Raw genomic sequence first — 27,674 nt, forward strand, 5'->3', positions numbered from 1 at the left:
TTATTCTCTTCCTTTCCCGATTAGGAACATCTTATACGGACATCCGGCATACCTGGAAGGCGCCAGAGCACGTAGCCAGAACATAACCGGTCCATGTTAGAAGAAGCAAGATCTTTACAGATAGAAGAGACTGTTTGTAGCTCAGGGTTGAACTGTTGGGGGTCCTTCTTGGTGCTCTCTGAGCTTGGGGGTGGGGTTTCCTTGCAGATGTTTCGTGACCCAACCAGGGAACATTATCAGTGATGGGAGGGTGTGGGAAATGCTCTCTGTTCGTATGCAAGCAGCTTGTCCTGCCATGTTGGTGGGAGAGTTCTTGGTGGTTCCTTGATTAGGCTGTTGCTTACAGCAGGGGTCTCCAACCTTGGCAACTTTAAGCCTGGAGGACTTCAACTCCCAGAATCCCCCAGCCAGCAAAGCTGGCTGGGGGAATTCTGGGAGTTGAAGTCCTCCAGGCTTAAAGTTGCCAAGGTTGGAGACCCCTGGCTTACAGGACCATTTGATTGTTTTCCTATGTTGGTAGGTCCTTGATTGGGGTAAAATCAGAGAGCAAACCGCTTTCCCGGTTACCAAGTTGCGTCATGAAACGTCTTCAAGAAAACCACCAAGCTCAGAGAGCACCAAGGAAGCCAGGCTGTCCGTCCCCTCCCTCCTCCTCCTCTGCAAACCCCCACTCCCTTCTAGCCCTGATGATATTACCTAGTTGGGTCATGAAACGTCTGCAAGAAAACAACCAAGCTCAGAGAGCACCAAGGACCTCACGGTCGTCCTCTTCCTTCCTCTTCCTCCCTTTCGTTTCTTCTTACCCTTATCCTCCCCTTCCTCCTCCTCCTCTCCACAAACTTCCCCTCCCTTCCAGCAAAGATGATGTTACCTAGTTGGGTCATGAAACGTCTGCAAGGAAACCACCCAGCTCAGAGAGCACCAAGAACCCCACAGTCCTTCTTCTTCTACTTCTACTTCTCCTTCTCCTCCTCCTTCCCCTTCCCCTTCTCCTTCTCCTTCTTCTCCTCTTCTTTCTTCTCCTTCTCCTTCTCCTTCTTCTCCTCTTCCTTCTTCTCCTTCTCCTTCTCCTTCTCCTTCTCCTTCTTCTCCTCTTCCTTCTTCTCCTTCTCCTTCTCCTTCTCCTTCTCCTTCCTCCTCCTTCCCCTTCTCCTTCTCCTTCTCCTTCTTCTCCTCTTCTTCTTCTCCTTCTCCTTCTCCTTCTTCTCCTCTTCCTTCTTCTCCTCCTCCTTCCCTTCCCCTTCCTTCTCCTTCTTCTCCTCTTCTTCTTCTCCTTCTCCTTCTCCTTCTTCTCCTCTTCCTTCTTCTCCTTCTCCTTCTCCTTCTCCTTCTTCTCCTCTTCCTTCTTCTCCTTCTCCTTCTCCTTCTCCTTCTCCTTCTCCTCCTCCTTCCCCTTCTCCTTCTCCTTCTTCTCCTCTTCCTTCTTCTTCTTCTCCTTCTCCTTCTCCCTCTCCTCCTCCTTACCCTTCTCTTCTCCTTCTCCTTCTCCTCCTCCTCCTAATCCTCTCACAAACCCCACTCCCTTGTAGCACTGATGATGTTACCTAGTTGGGTCATGATGAGCCGTCTGCAAGAAAACCACCAAGCTCAGAGAGCACCAGCAAACTCCTATGATGTTTATTCTGTCGAGCCTGTCGGGTGGAAATCAAATCCATTCTTCTTCTCCCAGAAAAGTTTCTTTGTCAAAATAACACTGTCTTGTTTGAAAGCCCAAGATACGGAGAAGTGGGCCTTTAGCTCATCCAGGAGATGCTTCCAACAACCAGCAGGACAGAAGACTTCAAAGACGTTCTCTCTTTGTCTTTCTCTCTCTCTCCATCTCTCGCTTTCACTTTTAATTGTGGTTAATCCAAACCAAGAGAAGCACAGCTTACATTATTATTATTATTACTACTATTATTTTCCATCTTAAAGCAAACAAATTTGTATTTTTTTTTTTATTCAGGGGGAACGGGGTCTTCCTGGTTTTGATGGAGACAAGGGCGAGAAAGGGGAGGATGGGCCTTTTGGAGAAAAGGTATTTTTTAAAGATTTCTGTATATTTAATTATTATTTTTTTGCGGGCGGGGGTGAGGGGTGGGGATTATGTCTCTGTCCAAAAGACATAAAAGCTGCAGTAGTGGGATTTAATTTTTTTTTACTACCGATTCTGTGGGCGTGGTGTGGCTTGGTGGGTGTGGCAGGGGAAGGATACTGCAAAATCTCCATTTCCACCCCACCCCAGGGGGAAGATACTGCAAAATCCCCATTCCCTCCTCACACCAGGGGAAGGATACTGCAAAATCCTCATTCCCTCCCAACTCCAAGGGAAAGATACTGCAAAATCTCCATTTCTACCCCACTCCAGGGGAAGAATACTGCAAAATCCCCATTTCCTCCCCAGTCCAGGGGAAGGATACTACAAAATCCTCATTCCCTCCCCACTCCAAGGGAAAGATACTGCAACATCTCCATTTCTACCCCACTCCAGGGGAAAGATACTGCAAAATCCCCATTCCCTCCCCACTTCAGGGGAAAGATACTGCAAAATCTCCATTTCTACCCCACTCCAGGGGAAGAATACTGCAAAATCCCCATTCCCTCCCTACTCCAGGGGAAGGATACTGCAAAATCTCCATTCCCTCCCCACCCCTTGCGAAGGATACTGCAAAATCCCCATTCCCTCCCCACTCCAGGGGAAGGATACTGCAAAATCCCCATTCCCTCCCCACTCCAGGGGAAGGATGCTGCAAAATCCCCATTCCCTCCCCACTCCAGGAGAAGGATACTGCAAAATCCCCATTCCCTCCCCACTCCAGGGGAAGGATACTACAAAATTCTCATTCCCTCCCCACTCCAGGGGAAGGATACTGCAAAATCCCCATTCCCTCCCCACTCCAGGGGAAGGATGCTGCAAAATCCCCATTCCCTCCCCACTCCAGGAGAAGGATACTGCAAAATCCCCATTCCCTCCCCACTCCAGGGGAAGGATACTACAAAATCCCCATTCCCTCCCCACTTCAAGGGAAGGATACTGCAAAATCCCCATTCCCTCCCCATTCCTGGGGAAGGATACTGTAAAATCTCCATTCCCACCCTACTCCAGGGGAAGGATACTGCAAAATCCCCATTCCCTCCCCACTCCAGGGGAAGGATACTGCAAAATCCCCATTCCCTCCCCATTCCTAGGGAAGGATACTGTAAAATCTCCATTCCCTCCTCACCTGAACTAACCTGCTTTCCAGCTCAGTGTGCAGGGCAACAAAAGAAGACCCAGCCAATCAGCTGGGAGTTGATCAGCTGGGACTCCGGAGGCAGAGAATAGATGGGGGTGGGGCCAGTCAGAGGTTGTGTTTGCCAGCTCTCCGAACTGTTCAAAAATTCCGCTACCAGTTCACCAAAACCTGCTGAATACCACCTCTGAAAAGCTGTGATCAAAATTTATTAAGTGCTGCAGTAGTAGCATATAGAATAGAATAGAATAGAATAGAATAGAATAGAATAGAATAGAATAGAATAGAATAGAATAGAATAGAATAGAATTTTTTATTGGCCAAGTGTGATTGGACACACAAGGAATTTGTCTTGGTGCGTATGCTCTCAGTGTACATAAAAGAAAAGATACCTTCATCAAGGTACAACATTTACAACACAATTGATGGTCAATATATCAATATAAATCATAAGGATTGCCAGCAACAAAGTTACAGTCATACAGTCATAAGTGGGAGGAGATTGGTGATGGGAACAATGAGAAGATTAATGGTAGTGCAGATTCAGTAAATAGTTTGACAGTGTTGAGAGAATTATTTGTTTAGCAGAGTGATGGCCTTCGGGAAAAAACTGTCCTTGTGTCTAGTTGTTCTGGTGTGCAGTGCTCTAAAGCGTCGTTTCGAGGGTAGGAGTTGAAACAGGTTATATCCTGGATGTGAGGGATCTGTAAATATTTTCACGGCCCTCTTCTTGATTCGTGCAGTATACAGGTATTGTCGTGTCCCCCTCCCCCTCCGACGACCGGGTCTGGGAAGTCTGTATCGAGCATGGCCACGAAGGCTCTGCAGCTTTGCCAAATTCCTTTCAGATTTCTCAAGGCAGGCAGGAATCCAAGGTGTGACTTCAGCAAACCAGATGAGACTTTGCTTGACTCATGGAATGCCAAAAAGCAGATCCTTTATATAGGCCATGGGGTGTGGCTCCATGACTCAGCACTTATCCAGGCCTGCCCCTCCCTTCCTTCTGCTCTCTCAGATCTCCGGAAGCGGAGATCTGTCCACTGTGAATTCCCTTCCTCCGGATCTGCTGCCGGCAATTCTAGCACGTGGCTGGCTTCGTGCTCACACGCTGTAGGAGTGAGGTTTGTTTGTTCATTCCTGACATTCTGTCCGGGCATGGTGCCAGGGCTGGGGGATGGAGGCATGCCAGGCCGTTCCTCTTCATTATCAGACTCTGAATCTGATAGCAGGCCCAGCAGGAGGAGGGAGGGGCCCGGCTGAGGAGAGGAGGGAGGACAAGGCACAACAGGTATACTGTATACAGGTATGTATATGTATATGTATATACAGGTATACATATTTTCCTCTCCTAATCACAAATCACAAAAATACGTACGTGGTTGGAGAAGATGATACAACAACATATTGATCCGAAACCCGAAATATTTCTGTCGGGGATTTTACCAGAAATTTATAGTAAAGAGAATGTATATTTGATTAATCATGTAATAACTGCAGCTAGGATTCTATTTGCACAAAACTGGAGAAAGCGAAGCGATTCCTACAGATAAGAATGTGATTAGGAAAATACTAGAATGTGCAGAAATGAATAGGTCAACACTTGCAATTAAAGAGAAGGAACAAACTGAATATTATAATGTATGGGAACGATTTTACCGATGGCTATAGAAATAAAAATAAAAGTAGATTAGTGAAATATAGAAATAAGAACAGGATTGTTACAGTATTAGACATGCAATGTATATCGGTATTAAGTTAAGAATAGATAAATAATGAATATGGCTGTAAATTTTAATTGTTATTGTACAAGACATTTGTACCCAGACGACACACTGTTGAAGGGAAGATGGATCGTTTGTATTAAAATGAAATAAAATAAATAAATAAATAACAATATAGGCAGACCTTGATGTATGACCATGACTGGGAACAGAATGTGCATTGCTTGAGCAAGGCGGTTGTTAAGTTAAAAAAAAAAAAGGGAGATAAATTATCTTTATTTTTTTTCTTTTTCTACTAGGGGATGAAGGGAGATCCGGGGGCCAAAGGAATCATGGGTTTATTTGGCAGGAGAGGAGCGGTGGGGCAGAAGGTTAGTGAAACAACTCGGAGATTTCGATGAAATACAAACCGACTATGGTCCATTTAGAATGGCGAGTTCAGGATGCACTCGTGGGCATTTAAAATTGTCCCTGTAATTTTGTTTTCCTGGACAGGGTGAAATTGGAGAACCAGGTCTGATTGGATTTGCTGTAAGTTGGAAGTCATCTTATTCCTTCCTTCCTTCCTTCCTCCCTTCTGTTAATTTTGCTGTAAATTGGGTGTCATCTTATTTATTTATTCATTCATTCAATATTTTGGATTTAAGTTGGAAGTCATCTTATTCCTTCCTTCCCTTCCCTTCCTCCTCCCTCTCTCCCTCCCTCCCTCCTTCCTTTTCCTTCCTGCCTTCCTTCTTTCCTTCCTTCCTTCCTTCCCTCCCTCCTTCCTTTTCCTTCCTTCCTTCCTTCCCTCCCTCCCTCCTTCCTTTTCCTTCCTTCCTTCCTTCCTTCCTTCCTTCCTTACTTACTTACTTACTTACTTACTTACTTACTTTTCCTTTCTTTTCCTTCCTCCCTTCCTTCTGTTGATTTTGCTGTAATTTGGATGTCATCTTATTTATTCATTCATTCAATATTTTGGATTTAAGTTGGAAATCATCTTATTCCTTCCTTCCCTTCCCTTCCCTTCCTCCCTCCCTCTCTCCCTCCCTCCTTCCTTTTCTTTCCTGCCTTCCTTCCTGCCTGCCTGCCTTCCTTCCTGCCTTCCTTTTCCTTCCTTCCTTCCTTTCTTCCTTCCCTCCCTCCTTCCTTTTCCTTCCTCTCTCCCTTCCTTCTGTTGATTTTGCTGTAAGTTGGGTGTCATCTTATTTATTTATTCATTCATTCAATATTTTGGATTTAAGTGGGAAGTCATCTTATTCCTTCCTTCCCTTCCCTTCCTCCCTCTTTCCTCCCTTCCTTTTCCTTCCTTCCTTTCTTCCTTCCTTCCTTTTCCTTCCTCCCTTCCTTTTGTTGATTTTGCTGTAATTTGGATGTCATCTTATTTATTCATTCATTCAATATTTTAGATTTATTGTAATTTGGAAGTAATCTCCTTCCTTCCTTTTCTTGCAATCACAGCTGCAGTTATTCACTTAACCGCTGTGGCAAGCAAAATTCATTTAACAACTCTCTCGAATAACCACAGAAACGTTAGGCCCCATTGTGGTCGTAAGTCGAGGACTACCTGCATTTCCCCGTCCATAGTCCGCCAGGTCTTCTGCTTCATTTATGATGTCCTATTTGCTCTTTCCAGCATTTGATCAATAATTCCCTTTTTTTTCTAAATGGCCTTTATTGAGGCTTTCTGTATCGTGATTTTATTTATTTTGGGTGCACTTAAAAGGCCAATACCAGAGGATAAATATTACCAGCTGTTTGCCTGACCCAGGCCTGGGCCTTGTTTGTTAAGGGAGAGGCAGGCTGCAGATTTTCTCCCTGTGACGTATATCCTCTTTCCCGCCTTCATTTTTATCCCTTCGGTCAGCCTTGGAGGTCATGAAAAAGCCGCTTGGTACTTTTTTTTTCTGGGGTGTTCCCAATTCTGAATCTAGATGATCACCTGGTGGCCTCCCATCCAAGAATAGCTGAATGACAGAATGGGAAGGGACCTCGGAGGTCTTACTAGTCCAAAACCCTCTGCTCAAGCAGGAAGCCCTATACCGTCATAAATATGAGTCAGTTGCCAAATGTGACCATGAGGATTCTGCAACGGTCGTAAGTGTGAAACTCAGTCATAAATCATTGCTTTCAATGCCATTCTACCTTCGAAGGACACTAAACGAACGGTCGCAAGTCCTGTACAGGTAGTCCTCGACTTACAGCCATCATTGAGCCCAAATTTCTGTTGTTTAAGCGAGCTTTGCCCCATTTCGGACCTTCCGCCGGGAACTGAAAACTTATTTATTTATACAAGCGGGACTGGCCTGATTTTTAAATTTTAAATTTAAATTTTAAACTTTTAATGGTAATTTTATTGGGTATTTTTATGGTCAATCGACGGTTTTAATTTGGCCTTTTATTGAATAAGTTTTTTAATTGTTATTTTAATATGTATATTAATTGTTTTAAATGAAGGCTGTACACCGCCCTGAGTCCTTCGGGAGAAGGGCGGTATAGAAGTTTGATAAATAAATAAAAAAAATAAAAAAAATTCACAACCTTTCTTGGCACGGTCGTTAAGTGAATCACTGCCACCATCCATAGAAACAGGGTTGTTAAATTAATCTGGCTTCCCCCTTGACTTTGCCCGTCAAAAAGTTGCAAAAGCGGGGATCATGTGACCCCGGGACAGTGAGACCGTCATAAATACGAGTCAGTTGCCAAGCCTCTGAATTTTTTGATCACGTGACCATGGGGATGCTGCAACGGTCGTAAGTGTGAAAAACGGCCGTAAGTCACTTTTTTCAGTGCTGTTGTAACTTTGAACAGTCACTTAACGACTGCAGTGATTCCCTTAACAACGGTAGCAGGAAAGGTCTTAAGATGGGGGCAAAACTCACTTAATGAACGTCTCACTTAATAACATAAATCTCGGGGCCAATTGTGGTCCTAAGTCGAGGACTACCTGTACAGGACTTATGACCGTTCGTTTTGTGTCCTTCGTAGGTAGAATGGCATTGAAAGCAATGATTTATGACTGAATTTCACACTTACGACCGACTCATATTTATGACGGTTGCAGTGTCCCCTTTTGCGACCGCCCCAGCCAGCCTCCGACAAGCAAAGTCAATGGGCAAGGCTAAATTCACTTCATGACTATGTGATTCATTTAATGACTGTTCTATTTTGGTTAACATCCTTGGGGGGGGAAAAAAAAGAGTCGCAAAATGGGACAAAACTCACTTAACGACTCCGTTGCTTAGCAACGGACATGGTTGAGCTCAGTTGCGGTTGTCAGTCAACCACCATCTCATCAGAACACCGCCGCAATACAGGTGAAAAGGGCGGAGCCTGGGTCGCGCGGCTGCCATTTTGACTTTTTTGACCCCCTTCCTGTGGAGAATTACCAGACCTTGCAAATCTGCCCGTCTTTTACTGTTAGGACACGTCCCTGTTGTTTTTTTAACGTCTCCCTGCAATGCAAGCACCACTTAAGATAATAAAAAAGAGAACTTGCTACTTATCTTGTGCAAAAGAGAGAGAGAGAGAGAGTGTAAAATAGAAGGCAATAAATATATCTTTCTCGCCCAACAAATCGCTGAAAATGGATGTGCTATTAGAGGCTGTTGATTCACCCGCGTAATCGGCCTCAGCGAACATCCACGCCTGCCCTTCCCTTGCAGGCAGCAAAATCCTTTCCACTCAGTACCTTGCAAAGAGATGGCGGGTTGGGGGGGGGTCACTGAATTTTTAATTCCAAAGGAAAGGAATTAAGTGGGTGAAAGACCCTGGGTCTCTCTCACACGCTTATCTTTGATCAGTTATCAGGTTTATTCTGTCTCTCTTTTTCGCTCTTTTTTGCCTCTCTTCTTCCAAACAGCTCTCTCCCTCCCTCTCTCTCTATCCATCCATCCAACCAACCATCAATCATATCTCTCTATCCATCTATATCTCTCTATTTCTATCTATCTATCTATCTATCTATCTATCTATCTATCTATCTATCTATCTATCTATCTATCATCTATCTCTATCCATCCATCAATCTATCTCTATCTCTATCTATCCATCCATCCATCCATCATCTCTCTCTCTCCATCTCTCTCTCTCCATTCATCTCTATCTATCTCTCTGTCTATCTATCTATCTATCTATCTATCTATCTATCTATCTGGTGAGCTGCATTGCTGTTTTTTGGCTTCGTGTTTGTGGTCGTGCTACATCTTCATAGTGGGTGTCTGTCTGCTGTATGTATGGATTGGAGGGGTTTGATGTAGCACGACCACAAACACGAAGCCAAACAACAGCAATGCAGCTCACCAGCTCAAATCCCCCTGCAACTCAGACTAATCTGAGCACAACCAAGCCCCCACCAACACAGGACACACCCCCAGCCAATCAGAGCACACAAAAAACACCCATCCAATCAGAGCACAGCCAAGCTCCCACCCAATCAGTTCAAACCCCCACTAGCAGTTAAAAAGGAAGAAACAGCTGCAATCACACATTGCTCCCAGAAGCACGAAGCTGAAGCCTGAAGATGCCGAATGAGACTTCGTCGAAACGTCGCCAAGACACTTCCAATTTTACGCGGGAGAAAACCCGAATAACCGAAGACCTACATACAAACACCCGCGAAAACCTCAGAAAACAAACAAATATATATATATATATATATATATATATATATATATATATATATATATATATATATATATATATATATATATATATCCATCATCTCTGTCTCTCTATGTATCTATCTATCCATCCATCCAACCAACTAACCAACCAACCATCTATCATATCTCTCTATCCATCTATCTTTATCTTTTTATATCTATCTATCTGTCTGTCTGTCTAACTATCTATCTATCCATCATCTCTCTCTCTCTCTCTATATATATATATATATATATATATATATATATATATATATATATATATATATATATATATATATATATATATATATATCTCCTTCATCTCTCTCTCTCTATCCATCAATCTATCTATCTCTATATCTATCTATCCATCCATCCATCCATCTATCATCTCGCTCTGTCCATCTCTATCTCTCTATCCATCATCTATCTATCTACCTACCTACCTATCTTTATTGGGTTGTATTTATAGCCATTTATGCCACCCCACAGTTCTGTGATAGCATTTCACCAGAGTTTTGACAAAACCAGCCCATAGCAAACTATTGGTTTACCTAACGATCACAGTGTTCACTTAATGCCCGTTGCAAAAAAAAAAAAAAAAGTAAAATCAGATGTAGTCACCTGATGAGTTGCTTAATGACCGCAACACATTACAGCCATAATTTTGGGCTCATTTATGGTCTATTATAGATAAATTTATACTTTATCTATAGGCCCTATGAATGCTTCTTATTCATATTTTAGTTTCTCTACCCAGCTTTCAAAGCCCTTCACAGTTTCCCAGACCTGGACTGTGAATAAATCAAATTGACTCCTTACAGGGAACCGCGGGTCTGAATGGGAGGAATGGAGCGAAAGGGGAAAAAGGAGATCGAGGCATGCAGGGGCAAAAAGGAGAGCCGGTAAGGATTTTTAGAACTGTGGGGGTCCTTGGTGCTCTCTGAGCTTGGTGGTTTTCTTGCAGACATTTCATGACCCAACTAGGGAACACCATCAGTGCTTTTTAAGGACAGTTTTCTCCTCGCTTGTAATTGACCCCTGAATGTTTTTCGCTCATTCATCTTTAGCTAATGAATCTCAGGCAAATGACAATATCTCATTTACCTTCCCACGGGGGAAAGACAGCTTCTTGCAATCTGTAAGGCTTGATGTAAGGGGTCGACGATGCTAAATGGGAGCCCAGCTCCCACCCACCCACTCACCTGGTTTTGCAGGTGGATCCTAGCAAAACCAGAAGTGAAAAATCACGATTCTTCCGCTGAAAATTCACAGAAGTTTAAAATGTACCCAAACCAGACATTGGCCAGTTTTAGCAACTGAGCAAACTTTATTATGCACCTCAAAATTTTATTCAGAGGGTGGTGGCTCAGGGAGGGGAGTTCGTATGTGAGTTTTGCTTTTTTTTGCTTCCTCCCAAGTGATTTGCGTTGATTCCGTCTTTTTTAGGGTGAAAAAGGACTTCCTGGAATGGCTGGAGACACTGGAAAGGTTCAAAGGTAATGTATATTTTAAACCACTGGTAGTCAACCTGGTCCCTACTGCCCACTAGTGGTTTTCCAGCTTTCATGGTGGGCGGTAGAGGTTGGCAATGACAGGTGAGAGGGTGATCCCATGGGTGCGCCTTCTATTTGTTTGTATTTTTGTCCGTTATAGATGAAGTATGTGTTGGATAGGCAGTGGTTGGTCAGATCTAGTATGTGCTTGGGGGTTATATTTGTTTTGGATAGCTGTCAAGGCTTCTTTGATTGGCACTTGGGTGAAGAGGATATGACATCAAAGCTCACGAGTAGGTCGCTGGGCTGTAAGTTTTGTTTCTTTATGATCTCTATGAACTGGAATGAGTTTTTACATGTGAGGCGATGGATTCTGCATAGGGCTGTAGTTGTTTGGCGAGAAATTTGGCTAGGTTTTGTAGAGGTGAGCCTATGGAGCTGACTATGGGTCTGAGTGGGGTTCCTTCTTTGTGTATCTTGGGAGGCCGTAGAGCTTAGGGCATCTGGATGATTTCTCTCTGGGAATGATTCTTTGTTGGATTTCTTCGCTGATGGGGAGGCTTTTATTTTGGATCTAGTGGTTTTTCTAGGTAGGTGGTGGGGTCTGTTTTAGGGGCTTGTATGCAGGGTCTTGGAGTAGGTTGGTTAATTTGGTTTGGTAGTCAGATGTGTTCATAACCACCGTGCGTTGCCCTTGTCTGCTGGTAGGATTATTATGCTGGTATCTTTTTCAGGTTAAGTAGTGCTGTCTGTTCCTCTTGGGTAAGTTGCTTTTGGGTGGCTTGCTGCTGCAGAGGATGTTGGTGATTTCAGTCTGATTTTGTTAGCGTCATCGGGGTTGATTTTGGTCAGGCTGGTTTCAACTCCGCATATAATGGTCTCAGTGGGGATGTATTTGGGAGTGACTGCAAAGTTGAACTTTGGAAAGGACATCGGTTTCAGCTTTGGTGAGGATCCTATCTGAGATGTTATGCACTGTTTGTTTCATGTGTTGCTGTGAGGGTGGAGGGTTTGTTTCTGGCGTTCTTGTAGTCTTCGGAGTTTGTTGGTGTGCGTGTCTGTCTTGAGGGTGGTCTGTGTTTCGCCTCCAGACGGCAAGTTGTTTGATTTGTCCCAAAGTGCCGGGTGCATCTTGTTGCTGAGTTTGAGGTGAAGTGTGAGGAGATCTTTGTTGATTTGATCTAGGAGGAATCTTTTGTGTGAAGTTCATTTCTGATTAAGGCCAATTCTGTTCTTTTAGGATGCGTTTGGTGGCTGCAGAGTTGGAGTGGAATTTCAATTGGAAGCATTTGGGGATTAAATTTTGATCATCGGCAGTTTCAGAGGAATGCGAGGTCACATAAAATGGAAGCTCTTTGGACTTCTAGTTTTCATAGGTCCTGGTCAGATGGTGGATTTCCTCCCGTAGAGGTGCAATATTTGTTTTCTGAGGTTTTCACGGTGTTTGTATATAGGTCTTTGGTTGTTCGGGTTTTCTCCCGTGTAAAATTGGAAGTGTCTTGGCGACGCTTCGAAGTCTCATTCGTCATCTTCAGGCTTCAGCTTCAGTGCTTCTGGGAGCAATGTGTGATCGCAGCTGTTTCTTCCTTTTAACTGCTAGTGGGGTTTGAACTGATTGGGTGGGAGCTTGGCTGTGCTCTGATTGGATGGGGTTTTTCTGTGCTCTGATTGGCTGGGGGTGTGTCCTGTGTTGGTGGGGGCTTGGTTGTGCTCAGTCTAATCTGTGCTGCAGGGGGATTTGAGCTGGTGAGCTGCACTGCTGCTGTTTGGCTTCGTGTTCGTGGTCGTGCTACATCTTCGTAGTGGGTGTCAGTCTGCTGCATGTATGGATTGGAGGGGTTTGAAGTGGCTAATGTTGCAGCTGCGGTCTGGCTTCTGGTCCTTGGTCGTGCTTCCTGATCAGTGTGGGTTTGGGTGTGCTTTCTGGGTGGATGTGTGGTGGTGACATCCTGTGTGGACCTCGTGAGTGTGGGTCTGGTGTCATTCCTCGTGTTAGGGACACGCTTGTCAATAAGGGCAGGTTTCAAATGGCTGGTAGGCGGAGGTATCATCTCGCTTGTTCATGCTGTGTGGGCGTTTATCTCGATGGCTTCTCTGATTATTCTGTTGTTAAAGTGTTCAGTTTTGGCGATAGTTCTGGTCTTTTAAAGTCAATATCGTGTCCTGTGACTTTAAAGTGTTGGACCAGGAAGAAGTTGGTTCCTCTTTTGAATGAGTTCTTGTGTTCTTCAATGCGTGCACTTATTCTTCTGTTGGTTTGTCCAATGTATGTGGTGGGGCAGGCGGTGCATGGGATTTCATATACTCCTTGATTTTCTAACTCAATTTTGTCTTTGGGGTTTCTTAGGATGGTGGATATTTTTTGGTTTGTGCAGAATGCTGTCTTGATGTTATGTTTGTGGAGGATCTTGCTGATTCTGTCTGTGGTGCCTTTTATATATGGGAGGAGGGCTGTGCCATTTTCTTGCTCTCTGTCTTGGGTTTTAGTGGGGGGTTCTTTTTGGATTAGTTTGGTAATCTTATTTCTCTGGAATCCATTGGATGTTAGTACGTTTGTGAGAGTGTGTAGTTCGGTTTTTAGGTGTTGTTCGTCAGCTAAGCATTTTGTTCTAGAGATGAGTGTCTTGGCTACGGAGTTGATCTGTGCTGGGTGGTGGTGTGAGAGTGCATGCAGATAGCGGTTTGTGTGTGTTTTCTTCTGGTAGATGGTGTGTCCTAGGGAGCCATTGGGTTTCTTGTAGACTAAGACATCTAGGAAGGGAAGTTGGTTGTTAACTTCTGTTTCCATGGTGAACTGTATTTTGGGGTGTAGGCTATTGAGGTGTGTGAGGAAGTTTTCAAGTTTTTCTTTCTCGTGTGGCCAGATTATGAAGGTGTCGTCTACGTATCTGAGCCAGAGTTTGGGTTTGTGATCAGATTTTTCTAGTGCTTGGGTTTCAAAGTGTTCCATGTAGAGGTTGGCAATGACAGGTGAGAGGGGTGATCCCATGGGTGCGCCTTCGTCGAAACGTCGCCAAGACACTTCCAATTTTACACGGGAGAAAACCCGAACAACCAAAGACCTATATACAAACACCCGTGAAAACCTCAGAAAACAAATATATATATATATATATATATATATATATATATATCTCCTTCATCTCTCTCTCTCTATCCATCAATCTATCTATCTCTATATCTATCTATCCATCCATCCATCCATCTATCATCTCGCTCTGTCCATCTCTATCTCTCTCCATCCATCATCTATCTATCTACCTACCTACCTACCTATCTTTATTGGGTTGTATTTATAGCCATTTATGCCACCCCACAGTTCTGTGATAGCATTTCACCAGAGTTTTGACAAAACCAGCCCATAGCAAACTATTGGTTTACCTAACGATCACAGTGTTCACTTAATGCCCGTTGCAAAAAAAAAAAAAAAAAAAAGTAAAATCAGATGTAGTCACCTGATGAGTTGCTTAATGACCGCAACACATTACAGCCATAATTTTGGGCTCATTTATGGTCTATTATAGATAAATTTATACTTTATCTATAGGCCCTATGAATGCTTCTTATTCATATTTTAGTTTCTCTACCCAGCTTTCAAAGCCCTTCACAGTTTCCCAGACCTGGACTGTGAATAAATCAAATTGACTCCTTACAGGGAACCGCGGGTCTGAATGGGAGGAATGGAGCGAAAGGGGAAAAAGGAGATCGAGGCATGCAGGGGCAAAAAGGAGAGCCGGTAAGGATTTTTAGAACTGTGGGGGTCCTTGGTGCTCTCTGAGCTTGGTGGTTTTCTTGCAGACATTTCATGACCCAACTAGGGAACACCATCAGTGCTTTTTAAGGACAGTTTTCTCCTCGCTTGTAATTGACCCCTGAATGTTTTTCGCTCATTCATCTTTAGCTAATGAATCTCAGGCAAATGACAATATCTCATTTACCTTCCCACGGGGGAAAGACAGCTTCTTGCAATCTGTAAGGCTTGATGTAAGGGGTCGACGATGCTAAATGGGAGCCCAGCTCCCACCCACCCACTCACCTGGTTTTGCAGGTGGATCCTAGCAAAACCAGAAGTGAAAAATCACGATTCTTCCGCTGAAAATTCACAGAAGTTTAAAATGTACCCAAACCAGACATTGGCCAGTTTTAGCAACTGAGCAAACTTTATTATGCACCTCAAAATTTTATTCAGAGGGTGGTGGCTCAGGGAGGGGAGTTCGTATGTGAGTTTTGCTTTTTTTTGCTTCCTCCCAAGTGATTTGCGTTGATTCCGTCTTTTTTAGGGTGAAAAAGGACTTCCTGGAATGGCTGGAGACACTGGGCGGAAAGGTTCAAAGGTAATGTATATTTTAAACCACTGGTAGTCAACCTGGTCCCTACTGCCCACTAGTGGGTTTTCCAGCTTTCATGGTGGGCGGTAGGGGTTTTGTCCGATACTGAAGCACAGGGATGCCAGATTCATTTAGCAACCGGCTTACTAACTCATCAAGTCCAGTGATTCGCTTAACAACGGAGGCAGGAAAGTTCGTAATACGGGGCAAAACTCACATAGCAAATGTCTCGTTAAGCCACAGAAGTTTTCTGGCTCAGTTGCGGTCGTAAATTGAGGATTACCCCGTAAGGTTTTTCATTCTGACCGTCTGTATCCTCAGGGTTTACGTGGTTTGCAAGGAAGGACGGGACTTCCTGGGTCAGACGGAGTGAAGGTAAGCACAACCTCTTGCTCTTCCAAGAAGAGGAAGTCCAGCTATTCTCCAAAGCACCTGAGGGCAGGACAAGAAGCAATAGGTGGAAACTAATCAAGGAGAGAAGCAACTCCTTAGTTCTAAGGAGAAATTTCCTTAACAGTTAGAACAATTAACCAGTGGAACAACTTGCCTCCAGAAGTTGTGGGTATTCCAACACTGGAAGTTTTTAAGAAGAGATTTGTCTGAAATGGTGTGTTCTGTCCCCCCTCGCCTCTGTCCGAGCGATGGTTTAATTAGCCGGCACTATCAACTCTGGCAGCAAACTAGCGAACGTCTGCCAAGTGTCTCTGTTATCTCCCTCAACGCTGATGAGTCACCCAGGAACAAACAGTACTTCAGCTCTTAGTTCAGCAGTTGATTTGCCTGCTACGAAGAGGCATAGCAGCTCTTGCTGCCTTTATATCCTGTGGGGTGTGACTCCATGACTCAGCACTTCCTAGGCCTGCCTCACCCCTGCTTCTGTTGTTCCCGCCTCCTGCCTATGAAACCTAGGGTCCAGCCAGGCCTGATTGCCATCAGCTGGGTCTGGAGGCATGGCCGGGGGGTGGGGGGAAAGAGTCAGGGGACGGAGGCCTTGTTATTTCCTCCACCTGGCCTGCCTCTGGCTCCTGGAGTTGAGCCAGGGAAGCCGGTGCTCCCGAGGTAAGTCCTGACGGCCCTTCCCCCTCACTTTCCAAGTCACTTTCTGGCAGGAGGCCCAGCTCAGGGGGGCGCAGACACAACATGGTGTAGGATTTCCTGCCTAAGCAGGGGGTTGAACTAGAAGACCTCCAAGGTCCCTCCCAACTCCGTTATTATATTATATAAATTACAAAAAATGATAGTAATAGGACAGTGACTCTTCAAACTGACGCCTCTCCGGATTCTTCTATCCTGTTCTGGCTTCAAAACCAGGGAGCAAAATATTATCAGCAACCGTACACATCTGGAACATCTCAGTCCACTGTAGCTGAATTTATTAGGGCTTGTGTAATAAACTATGGCTTAGACTAGAGTAGAATAGTAGAGTTGGAAGGATCCTTGGAGGTCTTCTAATCCAACCCCCTGCTTAGGCAGGAAACCCTACACCGCTTCAGACAAATGGTTATCCAGTATCTTCTTCTTTGTGGCAACCCCTGAGATATTGGAGCACTGCCATCATGTCTCCCCTGGTCCTTCTTTTCATTAAACTAGACATACCCAGTTCCTGCAACCGTTCTTCATATGTTTTAGGTTTGATGGATGGGGAAATGTTGAGAGGTTCAGGAATTAGTTGAAAAGGATAAGCTTTGGAAGCCATACCAGGCCGAAGGCTTCCACACGCTGCCATAAGCAGTCCTTGACATATAACCTGTTCTGTCCCCGTCCCCACTTCACAGAGCAAACGCAAAGACGCGTGTCTCCCAGTCTTTTTATTTGCTACAGACCTGATTTTCTTCAATTGAGGAAATACTTGGCAGTGACCGTGCAAAGGCCTGCCAAGTGCTGGGCCCGTTATCTCGTATCCAAGGTCCGTTGCCAAAACTCACTGACAAAATCTGTTAACCCTCCAACAACCGAGCTGCAGTGCACCGTTGGTAGCTTTTTTGTCCGTCACAAGGGCCACATGGCAGCTCCACCCACTTTTATACCCTGTGGGTTGTGGCTCAGTGACTCAGCAATCTCTGAGCCTGCCACACCTTTTCCTCTGTTGCGCACGCTTATCTTTACGTCGCTGCCTCGGGTCAATCCAGGATTGATCGTCAGCAGCTGGGACTTGAGGCGTTGCCAGGGAGGAGGAGGGTGCGGGAGAGGGAGGCCTTGTCAGCTCCTCCTCCTGGCCTGCAGCTGGAACTTGGGGCAGTGCCAGCGAGGAGGGTCCTGGCGAGAGAGGCCTTGCTGGCTCCTCTCCCTCACTTTCCGAGTCACTCTCCTCCATGAGAACAGGCTCGAGGGCCGAAGTCACAACATAACGGTTCGTTTAGTAACCAGTGGAAGTTGAAACAGTGGTGAAAAAAGTGACTTATGACAATTTTTCACACTTATGGCTGGGGAATTCTGGCAATTGAAGTCCGCCAGGCTTCAAGTTGCCAAGGTTGGAGACCCCTGACCTGGATGACTGAGAATCTCCATAGACATGTACGTAAGTGTGCGTCTGTGCCCACTTTGCTGCCTGGATGTCACAGCTCAGCCTCTCAGAAGCGGTGGGCACGAGTAGTTGCTTCCGAGGTGTGGGTGATGCATGATGCAACCAAGAAAGGCTGAGTCAAGACTGAGTGGGTGCCGAGAGAACGTGGCATGAATGCCGAAGGAAGGAAGGAAGGAACGGGCTGGATTTAGGAGCACCTGGATGCAGGTGGGGCAGCCAGAGGATGGATACGGGACAGGCGCTCCTTGGGAGGAAGAGAGGATGGGTCGAGAAGATGATGGAGAAGGTTGGGGCTGGAGGCGTTGGGGAGATCTGCAGGAGGAAAGAGAGATGGGGGGGGTTTAGAGGTACAAGGCCACGGATCGGTGTGGCGGAAGGATTCACAAAGATGGAGAGAGATGGAGAGATAAAGTGAATGGTGCTAGATTTAAAGATAGTTCCCTTCATTTCGTAACTCCTACTTCTAGGATCCTTCCCTTCTCCCTCCTTTCTTCTTTTCTCGATCCTCCTCCTTCATCCCTCCTTCCTTCCCCTCTCTCTTTCCTCCCTCCCTTCCCACCTTTCTCCTCCCTCCTTCTTCCCTTCCTTCATTCCTACCTTCCTTTCTTCCTCCTTTTCTCCTTCTCTTCCTTCCCACCTTACTTTCTCCTTCCTCCTCCTCTCTCTTTCCCCTCTCCCTTCCTTTCTCCCTCCCTCCCTCCCTTCCTTTTCCTTTTCCCATTCCCTCCTTCCTTTCTCCTTTCCCCCTCCTTCTTTCCTCTCTCTTTCCTCCCTCTCTTCCTTCATCCCTTTCTCCTTCCCTCCTTCTGCTTTCCCTCTCTGGCTACTTTATCTTCTTTTTCTATGCTTCGCATAATGTGGCCTATATCCCCAAAGGAGAATAGGATTATGGGTATTTATGCAGCTCACCTGGGTGTAGTCATAGCCCCTGGCCCCTTCAAGCATGGCAATTTTCAGCTTGTCCCAACAGTTGCAGGGGGGCAGCTGTATAATCCCAGGAAAAAAATATATGGGTATATGGCCCATGTTTTCATGGACATTAGGCTTAATTAATTTCTCTGTATCCCCTTTGGTGTACGTTGTTTCCTGATTGCTTATTTGTACCCTATGACTATCATTAAGTGTGGTACCTTATGATTCTTCACGAACGTATCTTTTATGTACACTGAGAGCCTATGCACCAAGACAAATTCCTTGTTTGTTCAATCACAGTTGGCCAATAAAAAAATTCTATTCTATTCTATTCTATTCTATTCTATTCTATTCTATTCTATTCTATTCTATATGTATGATTGCTTATTTGTACCCTATGACTATCATTAAGTGTTGTACCTTAGAATTCTTGACGAACATATCTTTTCTTTTACGTACACTGAGAGCGTATGCCCCAAGGCCAATTCCTTGTGTCTCCAATCACACATGGCCAATAAAAAATTCTATTCTATTCTATTCTATTCTATTCTATTCTATTCTATTCTATTCTATTCTATTCTATTCTATTCTATTCCTGCTTATTTGTACCCTATGACTATCAATAAATGTTGTACCTTAGAATTCTTGATGAAGGTATCTTTTCTTTTATGTACACTGAGAGCATCTGCACCAAGACAATTTCCTTGTGTGTCCAATCACACTTGGCCAATAAATATTCTATTCTATTCTATTCTATTCTATTTTATTCTATTCTATTCTATTCTATTCTATTCTATTCTACTCTATTCTATTCTATTCTATTCTATATTCATATATATGATTGCTTATTTGTACCCTATGACTATCATTAAGTGTTGTACCTTAGAATTCTTGACGAACGTATCTTTTCTTTTATGTACACTGAGAGCATATGCACCAAGACAATTTCCTTGTGTGTCCAATCACACTTGGCCAATAAATATTCTATTCTATTCTACTCTATTCTATTCTATTCTATTCTACTCTATTCTATTCTATTCTATATTCTATATATATGATTGCTTATTTGTACCCTATGACTATCATTAAGTGTTGTACCTTAGAATTCTTGACGAACGTATCTTGTCTTTTATGTACACTGAGAGCATATGCACCGAAGACAAATTCCTTCTGTGTCCAACCACACTTGGCCAATAAAAAATTCTATTCAATTCTATTCTACAGGGGGAAGGTGGCATCACTGGCAAACCAGGAATCCCAGGTGCAGAAGGAAACCAGGGATCGAAGGTAAAGTGCAGATCCTTTTTAAGGTTCTTTAAGATGCAATCAGATACAGGGAACATACTATCACATGTGGTGGACCTATCCAAAAATATTGGATAAGGATAAAAAAAACAGAGAAAAAAAATCAATTCTTTTTCCATATATTGTTAAAAATCCTTTTCATTTAGTAGTTTTGATTTAGTGTCCATCTCATTTTTTTCCCTCTGCCCCTTCCATGTCATTGTCATTGGGTTGTGATCTGCCCATGTACTTGTTTCTATATCAATCTTTTGTATTTTAGCTATTAATTTTGTTGACGTCCACATCATATCTATTCTTGACCACAATAAATATCTATTCCGGGGTAGTCAACCTTTTTATACCTACTGCCCACTTTTGTATCTCTGTTAGTAGTAAAATTTTCTAACCACCCACCGGTTTCCACAGTAATGCGCCGTGTATCATCATCTGCGCATGCCTCTCGCGCATCGTGGATTGGGTTTGTGGGGGGACGCCGGCTACCAGCTCTGCTTGTCTGTTACAGTTGGGTGCTGTGGGGGGAGATGCGCGAGCTATTCTGGGACGAGGCTCTTTTGTTTGCAGTCGCACTATAGCGCCATTTAGTTTCACTTACCTAACGTGAACTAAAATTATGCGCGGGCGATATAAATAGTATATTTTCAGAAATTTAAATTGTCACAGGGAATTTTATGAAAACTTAATGAAAATGTTTTTAATTAATGCTATGATTTTTTTTAAAAAAGTCAATTAAATTAAAAAAAAGGAAAGTGCTTCAGTATCGAACAAAACCCCTACCACCCACCATGAAAGCTGGAACACCCACTAGTGAGCGGTAGGGACCAGGTTGACTACCACTGGTCTATTTGAATAAAATGTATATTGCTTTTCTTTTGGGTATCTTCATCTCCAAGCATCTTGCAAACTTAATTCATCTATCATTGTAAAAAATGTTTTTGGGAGACTCTTTCTTAGTTAGAATAGAATAGAATAGAATAGAATAGAATAGAATAGAATAGAATAGAATAGAATAGAATAGAATAGAATAGAATAGAATAGAATATGGAATGGAATGGAATGGAAGAGAAGAGGAATGGAATGGAATGGAATGGAATGGAATAGAATAGAATAGAATAGAATAGAATAGAATAGAATAGAATAGAATAGAATAGAAGGATAGGATAGGATAGGATAGGATAGGATAGGATAGGATAGGATAGGATAGGATAGGATAGGATAGGATAGGATAGGATAGGATATGGAATGGAATGGAATGGAAGAGAAGAGGAATGGAATGGAATGGAATGGAATGGAAGAGAAGAGGAATGGAATGGAATGGAATAGAATAGAATAGAATAGAATAGAATAGAATAGAATAGAATAGAATAGAAGGATAGGATAGGATAGGATAGGATAGGATAGGATAGGATAGGATAGGATAGGATAGGATAGGATATGGAATGGAATGGAATGGAAGAGAAGAGGAATGGAATGGAATGGAATAGAATAGAATAGAATAGAATAGAATAGAATAGAATAGAATAGGATAGGATAGGATAGGATAGGATAGGATAGGATAGGATAGGATAGGATAGGATATGGAACGGAACAGAACAGAACAGAACAGAACAATAATTTTATTGTCACTTTAAATGTACATCAATCGGCACACATTAAAATGAAATTTCGTTGCATGCAGCTCTTAAAAGTGTCACCACCTCCAATATACACTACATAAACAAGACAGAATAAATAAATAAATACAAAATTATGTATATACCCACATCTATTATATGACACAGAAAAACAACACAGTCTAGTTCGGATGTATACATGCACATGGCGAGAAAAATTAACCTTGCGATGTTCCGTCTCGTGCACAGATTTTAGTCCTCGACGTACGACCACAGTGGAGCACAAAATTCCCCTTCCGAAGCGAGTCCGTTGTGAAGTGAATTTTGCCTCGTTTGCAAAATGAATCACTGAAGTTGTTAGCGACACGGTTGTTAAGTGAATCCGGCTTTCCCATGGTCGGAGGGTCGCAAAAGGGCATCACGTGACACACACACACACACCCCCGGGACACTGCGACTGTCATAAATACGAGCCACTTGCTAAGCGTCCGAATTTTGACCACATGACCACATAAGTGTGAAAAACGGTCGTAAGTCACTCTTCTCAGTGTTGCTGTAAGTTTGGAAGTCTAGCCCTTTAAATCCAGTTTCGGGACTTGCTTTCAGGAGTTTTATTTTTATTTTATTCGATGGAGCTGACCTTGACTTTTGCCCTCTCCTTAGGGCGAACGTGGCTTGTCCGGTACCGACGGTCCCAAAGGAATTTTGGGCCAGAAAGGAGAAAAGGTGAGCTCTGCAGACGCCGTCTTAACGAAGGTCAGTCCGTGCTAGGACATCCATCAACCCTGGCAAACAAGGTTATGCGGGATCCATGCGTGCTCTGCGGATGTCACATTTCTCCGATAATGGTTTGTTCGTGGTTTGATCCTCTCTGGCCCTGGACGGCACCTTTAACCCTAAGTTGCTCCAGATGTCTGGTTATTATGACATTATCTTGGCGGAGGCTGCTTTGTAGCATTATCTTTGATTTATTTCCGCCGTCCAGAGGCTGCTCTTTGCTGTCTCTAGATCAGGGGTGTACAAATGTGGCAACTTTAAGACTTGTGGACTTCAACTCCCAGAATTCCTCAGCCAGCAAAGGAATTCTGGGAGTTGAAGTCCTCAAGTCTTAAAGTTGCCATGTTTGGACACACACACACACCCCCGGGGTCTAGATGCTGAATGGTCTATTTTAAATAATAAAATCCTTCTTCTTCTCTTTTCCCTCCCTTTCCTTTCCTACCTTCTTCCTCCTCCTCTCCTTCCTCATACCTATTTCCCTTTCCTCTCCCCCACTCCTCTTCTCTTTCCCTCCTTTCTCACCTTCTCTCCTATTCTTATCCCCTAACTTATCTTCCTCTCCTTCTCCTTCCTTCCATCCCTCTCTCTCCTTCACCTCCTCTATCTTACCTTCTATTCCTCTCTTCTTCTTTGCAACCTATAACCATCATTTGTGTTGTAAATGTTGTACCTTTGATGAAGGTATTTTTTTTTCTTTTTCTTTTATGTACAGTGAGAGCATATGCACCAAAACAAATTCCTTGTGTGTCCAATCACACTTGGCCAATAAATTCTATTCTATTCTATTCTATTCTATTCTATTCTATTCTATTCTATTCTATTCTATTCTATTCTATTCTATTCCCATTCCATTATTCTATTCTATTCTATTCTATTCTATTCTATTCTATTCTATTCTATTCTATTCTATTCTTTCTTCTTTGTTGTATATATTATTTCCCTTGTTTGGTATCCGAGCAACTCCAATCTTCTGATAATATATACTTTCTTTTCGATTTCTTTTCTGTTTTACCCAATCCACCATTTCATGCTTGTACATTTTTATATCTAATAAAATGAGGCTGGGACGGTTCTGAAATAATCCAGAATGTACCATCTAAAAGTACTAAAGGTGTCGGCAGATGGACAGGTAGCAAAACGGTATTGGGGCATGTGTAGTTTGGACTTTGATGGGTTCAGTAGGGGGAAGAATTGGTTTTAACGTATTTATAATGGTTTGATCGTTGCTGGAAGGGAGTGGCGTTTGCAGAGGGGAGGGGGAGGAGGAGGAGGAGGAGGAGGAGGAGGAGTACTGTGGGATCCTTGCTGGTCTCTGCATTTGTTTTCTTGGAGACGTTTCATTACCAAACTAGTTAACATCATCAGTGCTAGAAGGGAGTGGGGTTTGCAGGGAGGAGGAGGAGGAGGAGGAGGAAGAATTGGAGGAGGAAGAGGAGGAGGAGGAGTTAGAGGAGGAGGAGGAGAAGTATTGTGGGATCCTTGGTGGTCTCTGTGTTTGTTTTCTTGCCGACGTTTTATGACCCAACTAGGTAATACCATCAGTGCTAGAAGGGAGTGGGGTTTGCAGGGAGGAGGAGGAGTTGGAGGAGGAGGAAGAGGAGGAGGAGGAGGAGGAGGAGTACTGTGGGTTCTAGTTCGGTAATGAAATGTCTGCAAGGAAACAACCAAACTCGGAGGAAACAAGAGATCTTAATTTTCCCCAAACAGCCGTCCAGTTTTAGCACAAAAGAATCCTGATCGGCAAACCCTACTAATCTATGCAGAAATCGATGCGCTGACCGGCACCTCCTCCCATTCAGAAAAACATCGTAATGTCCCCCCGAAATCTGTAATTCTAGAATTTTGATTCAGTCTCATTCCCGGGAACAACGGAGGAAAAAAATCTTCGGCTTGATTAAAAAAAAAAAAAAATCTGATATTTTTAAAAATGTTCATTCTAAACACCATTGTTATCTCGTTGTGGGAATTTGCAGGGTGCTAAAGGTGTTCCTGGCTTGGCTGGCTTCAAAGGCCAAGGAGGCCTACCTGGCAAGGCCGGCGTTCCTGGGCCACTGGGGAACCCGGGACCACCAGGTGATCCAGGATTGCAGGTAAGAAGGAAGTTGGAAGTTGGAAGGTCCTGATTTTCTGCAATGCAATTCCTGATACCCTCCGTCAGTACAGATGTGCCTCAACGTACGACCATACCTGAGCCCCAAATTTCTGTTGCTAAGTGAGACATTGGTCAATGTCCCATTTGTGGATCCGGCTTCCCCATTGATTTGGCTTGTCAGAAGGTCGCAAAAGGGGATCGCGTGACCTTTGGCCACTGCGACCGTCATAAATGTGAGTCACTTGCCACGCTTCTCGAATCTGATCACGTGACCACGGGGAGGCTACCGCGGCCATAGGTCTGAAAAACGGTCGTAAGTCTAAGTCACTGTTTTTCAGCGCTGTTGTAATTTCGAATGGTCACTGAATGAATCGTCGTACGTCGAGGACTACCTGTAGAGGGGCAGACTCACTGCTCTCTGTATGCATTTGTCTTTTTATTCACACAACTCTGTGTCTGGGGCCTGTTGAATTTCTCAGCCAGGAGCACGAATTTAAAAAAAAAAATAACTTAACAAATAACTATTAAATGCAACCCTTTTAAACTGAATGAATCTAACGATAGGATCTCTAAACGTCCACCCCCAATAATACGATGTTCGTTCCATTTATTAAAGTGCGTTTACTCTTGGGATTTTTTTCCTTTTCTGACAGTTAACTGAAATGTAAATTTAGCCTTTCATTTCAATCCATTATTCATCTCCTGCACTTTAAAATGAGAAAGAGAGAGTGGCGGGGAAAAAAAGCAGGTTTTTTTCGGCTCAGGCTAAACTTTTACACTTCTTTCTGGGTAGGTTTGACCCCCCATTAAATCAGTGATTCCCAACCTCTGTAACTTTAAGAAGGGTGGACTTCAACTCCCAGAATTCCCCAGCCAGCCGTCATGAAAGCTAGCTGGGTGACACTGGGCCAATCACCAGGAGACGGTGAGTTCTAGTCCTGCCTTCGGCATGAAAGCCGGCCAGGTGAGTTTAGATCAATCACCAGGGGACAGTGAGTTCTAGTCTACCTAAGGCATGAAAGCTAGCTGAGTGACTTTGGGCCAATCACCAGGAGACGGTGAGTTCTAGTTCCACCTTAGGCATGAAAGCAGGCTGGGTGACTTTGGGTCAATCACCAGGAGACAGTGAATTCTAGTTTCACCTTAGTCATGAAAGCTAGCTGAGTGACTTTGGGCCAATCACCAGGAGACGGTGAATTCTAGTCCTGCCTTCGGCATGAAAACTGACTGGATGACTTTAGTCCAATCACCAGGAGACTGTAAGGTCTAGTCCCGCCTTAGCCATTTTTTATTTATTTATTTATTAATCACATTTATATACCGCCCTATCTCCCGAGGGACTCAGGGCGGTTCACAGGCAAGTAAAAGACATATAAATACAGACTAAAACCACATTTAAAAAACTTATTCTACAAAGCCGAATTAAAAAGCAATATAAATAATAAAAACCCATTTAAAACCAATATAAATTTAAAAACTAATCCAGTCCTGCGCAAATGAATAAGTGTGTTTTAAGCTCGCGACGGAAGGTTCGGAGGTCCGGAAGTTGACGGAGTCCTGGGGGAAGTTCGTTCCAGAGGGTGGGAGCCCCCACAGAGAAGGCCCTTCCCCTGGGTATCGCCAGATGACACTGCCTAGCTGACGGCACCCTGAGGAGTCCCTCTCTGTGAGAGCGCACGGGTCGGTGAGAGGTATTCGGTAGCAGTAGGCGGTCCCGTAAATAGCCCGGCCCTATGCCATGAAAATCACTGGGGGACTTTGGGCCAATCACCAGGAGAGGGTGAATTCTAGTTCCACCTTAGGCATGAAAGCTGGCTGGGTGACTTTGGGTCAATCACCAGGAGACAGTGAATTCTAGTTTCACCTTAGGCATGAAAGCTGGCTGGCTGACTTTAGTCCAATTACCGGGAGACGGTGAGTTCTAGTTCCACCTTAGGCATCAAAGCTGGCTGGGTGACTTTGGGCCAACCACCAGGAGACGGTGAGTTCTAGTTCCACCTTAGGCATGAAAGCTGGCTGGCTGACTTTAGTCCAATTACCGGGAGACGGTGAGTTCTAGTTCCACCTTAGGCATGAAAGCTGGCTAGGTGACTTTGGGCCAATCACCAGGAGACGGTGAGTTCTAGTTCCACCTTAGGCATGAAAGCTGGCTAGGTGACTTTGGGCCAATCACCAGGAGACGGTGAGTTCTAGTCCCGCCTTAGCCATGAACATCACTGGGTGACTTTGAGCCAATCACCAGGAGACGGTGAGTTCTAGTCCCGCCTCAGCCATGAAACTCACTGGGTGACTTTGGGCCAATCACCAGGAGACGGTGAGTTCTAGTTTCACCTTAGGCACAAAAGCCAGCCAGGTGACTTTGGCCCTGTCGCCCTTCTCTAAACCCAACCCACCTCGCAAGGTCGTTGTTGTTCTGGGGAAAATAAGAGGAGGAGAGTGTGTTGGAATCATTTGCAAAAGCAAAGACAGCATACAAAATAAATAAATAACAAGGAGATCACGAAGCAAGCGACATGTGGTCTTGCAACGAAGTCTTATTTTCTGCTTTCAGGGCAAAAGAGGAAGAAGAGGAAGACCCTCGCTCTGCCTCCAGGGACCCCCGGGGACCCCTGGCGAGAAAGGAGGAATGGTGAGGATTTGATCGTCAGAGAGTAGATCTGAAAATCTGAAATCCTGAAGCTTTTATTTCAGGGGAATGATGTTCCATGGAGAAGGGGCCACCACCGAGAAGGGCCTTTCCTGTGGTCCCACCAGTCATACATGTCCTACCTTCCCCTCCTGGTGGGTCAGGTGGATCTTCCTTCCAAGCTTCTCAAGAAAGGGCCTTCCAACTTGGCCCCTTGAAGACCAGTGGACTTCAACTCCCAGAATTCCCCAGCCAATTCTCCCAGAATTCCCCTAGCTGGAGTTGAAGTCCACCCATCTTCCGGTTCTTGAGATAGCTGAGGAATTCTGGGATGTGAAGTCCACCCATCTTCCGGTTCTTGAGATAGCTGAGGAATTCTGGGATGTGAAGTCCACCCATCTTCCGATTCTTGAGATAGCTGTGGAAATATGGGAGTTGAAGTC

At 44.2% G+C, this 27,674-nt stretch overlaps 2 protein-coding genes across 2 annotated transcripts in view; both read left to right on the top strand.

Moving 5' to 3' along the window:
• Nucleotides 1–11,061, top strand: part of LOC131202600 (collagen alpha-1(VII) chain-like) — a 34,624-nt gene extending 23,563 nt beyond the window's left edge. Inside the window, exons 9-13 of the mRNA XM_058191703.1 lie at nt 1,946–2,017; nt 5,233–5,304; nt 5,429–5,464; nt 10,383–10,463; nt 11,008–11,061. Of these exons, the coding sequence (XP_058047686.1) occupies nt 1,946–2,017; nt 5,233–5,304; nt 5,429–5,464; nt 10,383–10,463; nt 11,008–11,061 (315 nt within the window). The remainder of the gene's footprint in view (nt 1–1,945; nt 2,018–5,232; nt 5,305–5,428; nt 5,465–10,382; nt 10,464–11,007) is intronic.
• Nucleotides 11,062–14,715: 3,654 nt separating this feature from the next.
• Nucleotides 14,716–27,674, top strand: part of LOC131202492 (collagen alpha-1(VII) chain-like) — a 34,986-nt gene continuing 22,027 nt past the window's right edge. The window contains exons 1-7 of the mRNA XM_058191536.1: nt 14,716–14,790; nt 15,335–15,388; nt 15,704–15,757; nt 20,043–20,105; nt 22,397–22,459; nt 24,487–24,603; nt 27,157–27,234. Coding sequence (XP_058047519.1) covers nt 14,767–14,790; nt 15,335–15,388; nt 15,704–15,757; nt 20,043–20,105; nt 22,397–22,459; nt 24,487–24,603; nt 27,157–27,234 — 453 coding nt within the window. The 5' untranslated portion in view covers nt 14,716–14,766. The remainder of the gene's footprint in view (nt 14,791–15,334; nt 15,389–15,703; nt 15,758–20,042; nt 20,106–22,396; nt 22,460–24,486; nt 24,604–27,156; nt 27,235–27,674) is intronic.

The sequence above is a fragment of the Ahaetulla prasina genome, chromosome 7, assembly GCF_028640845.1.
Source record: "Ahaetulla prasina isolate Xishuangbanna chromosome 7, ASM2864084v1, whole genome shotgun sequence".
Classification (NCBI taxonomy): domain Eukaryota; kingdom Metazoa; phylum Chordata; class Lepidosauria; order Squamata; family Colubridae; genus Ahaetulla; species Ahaetulla prasina.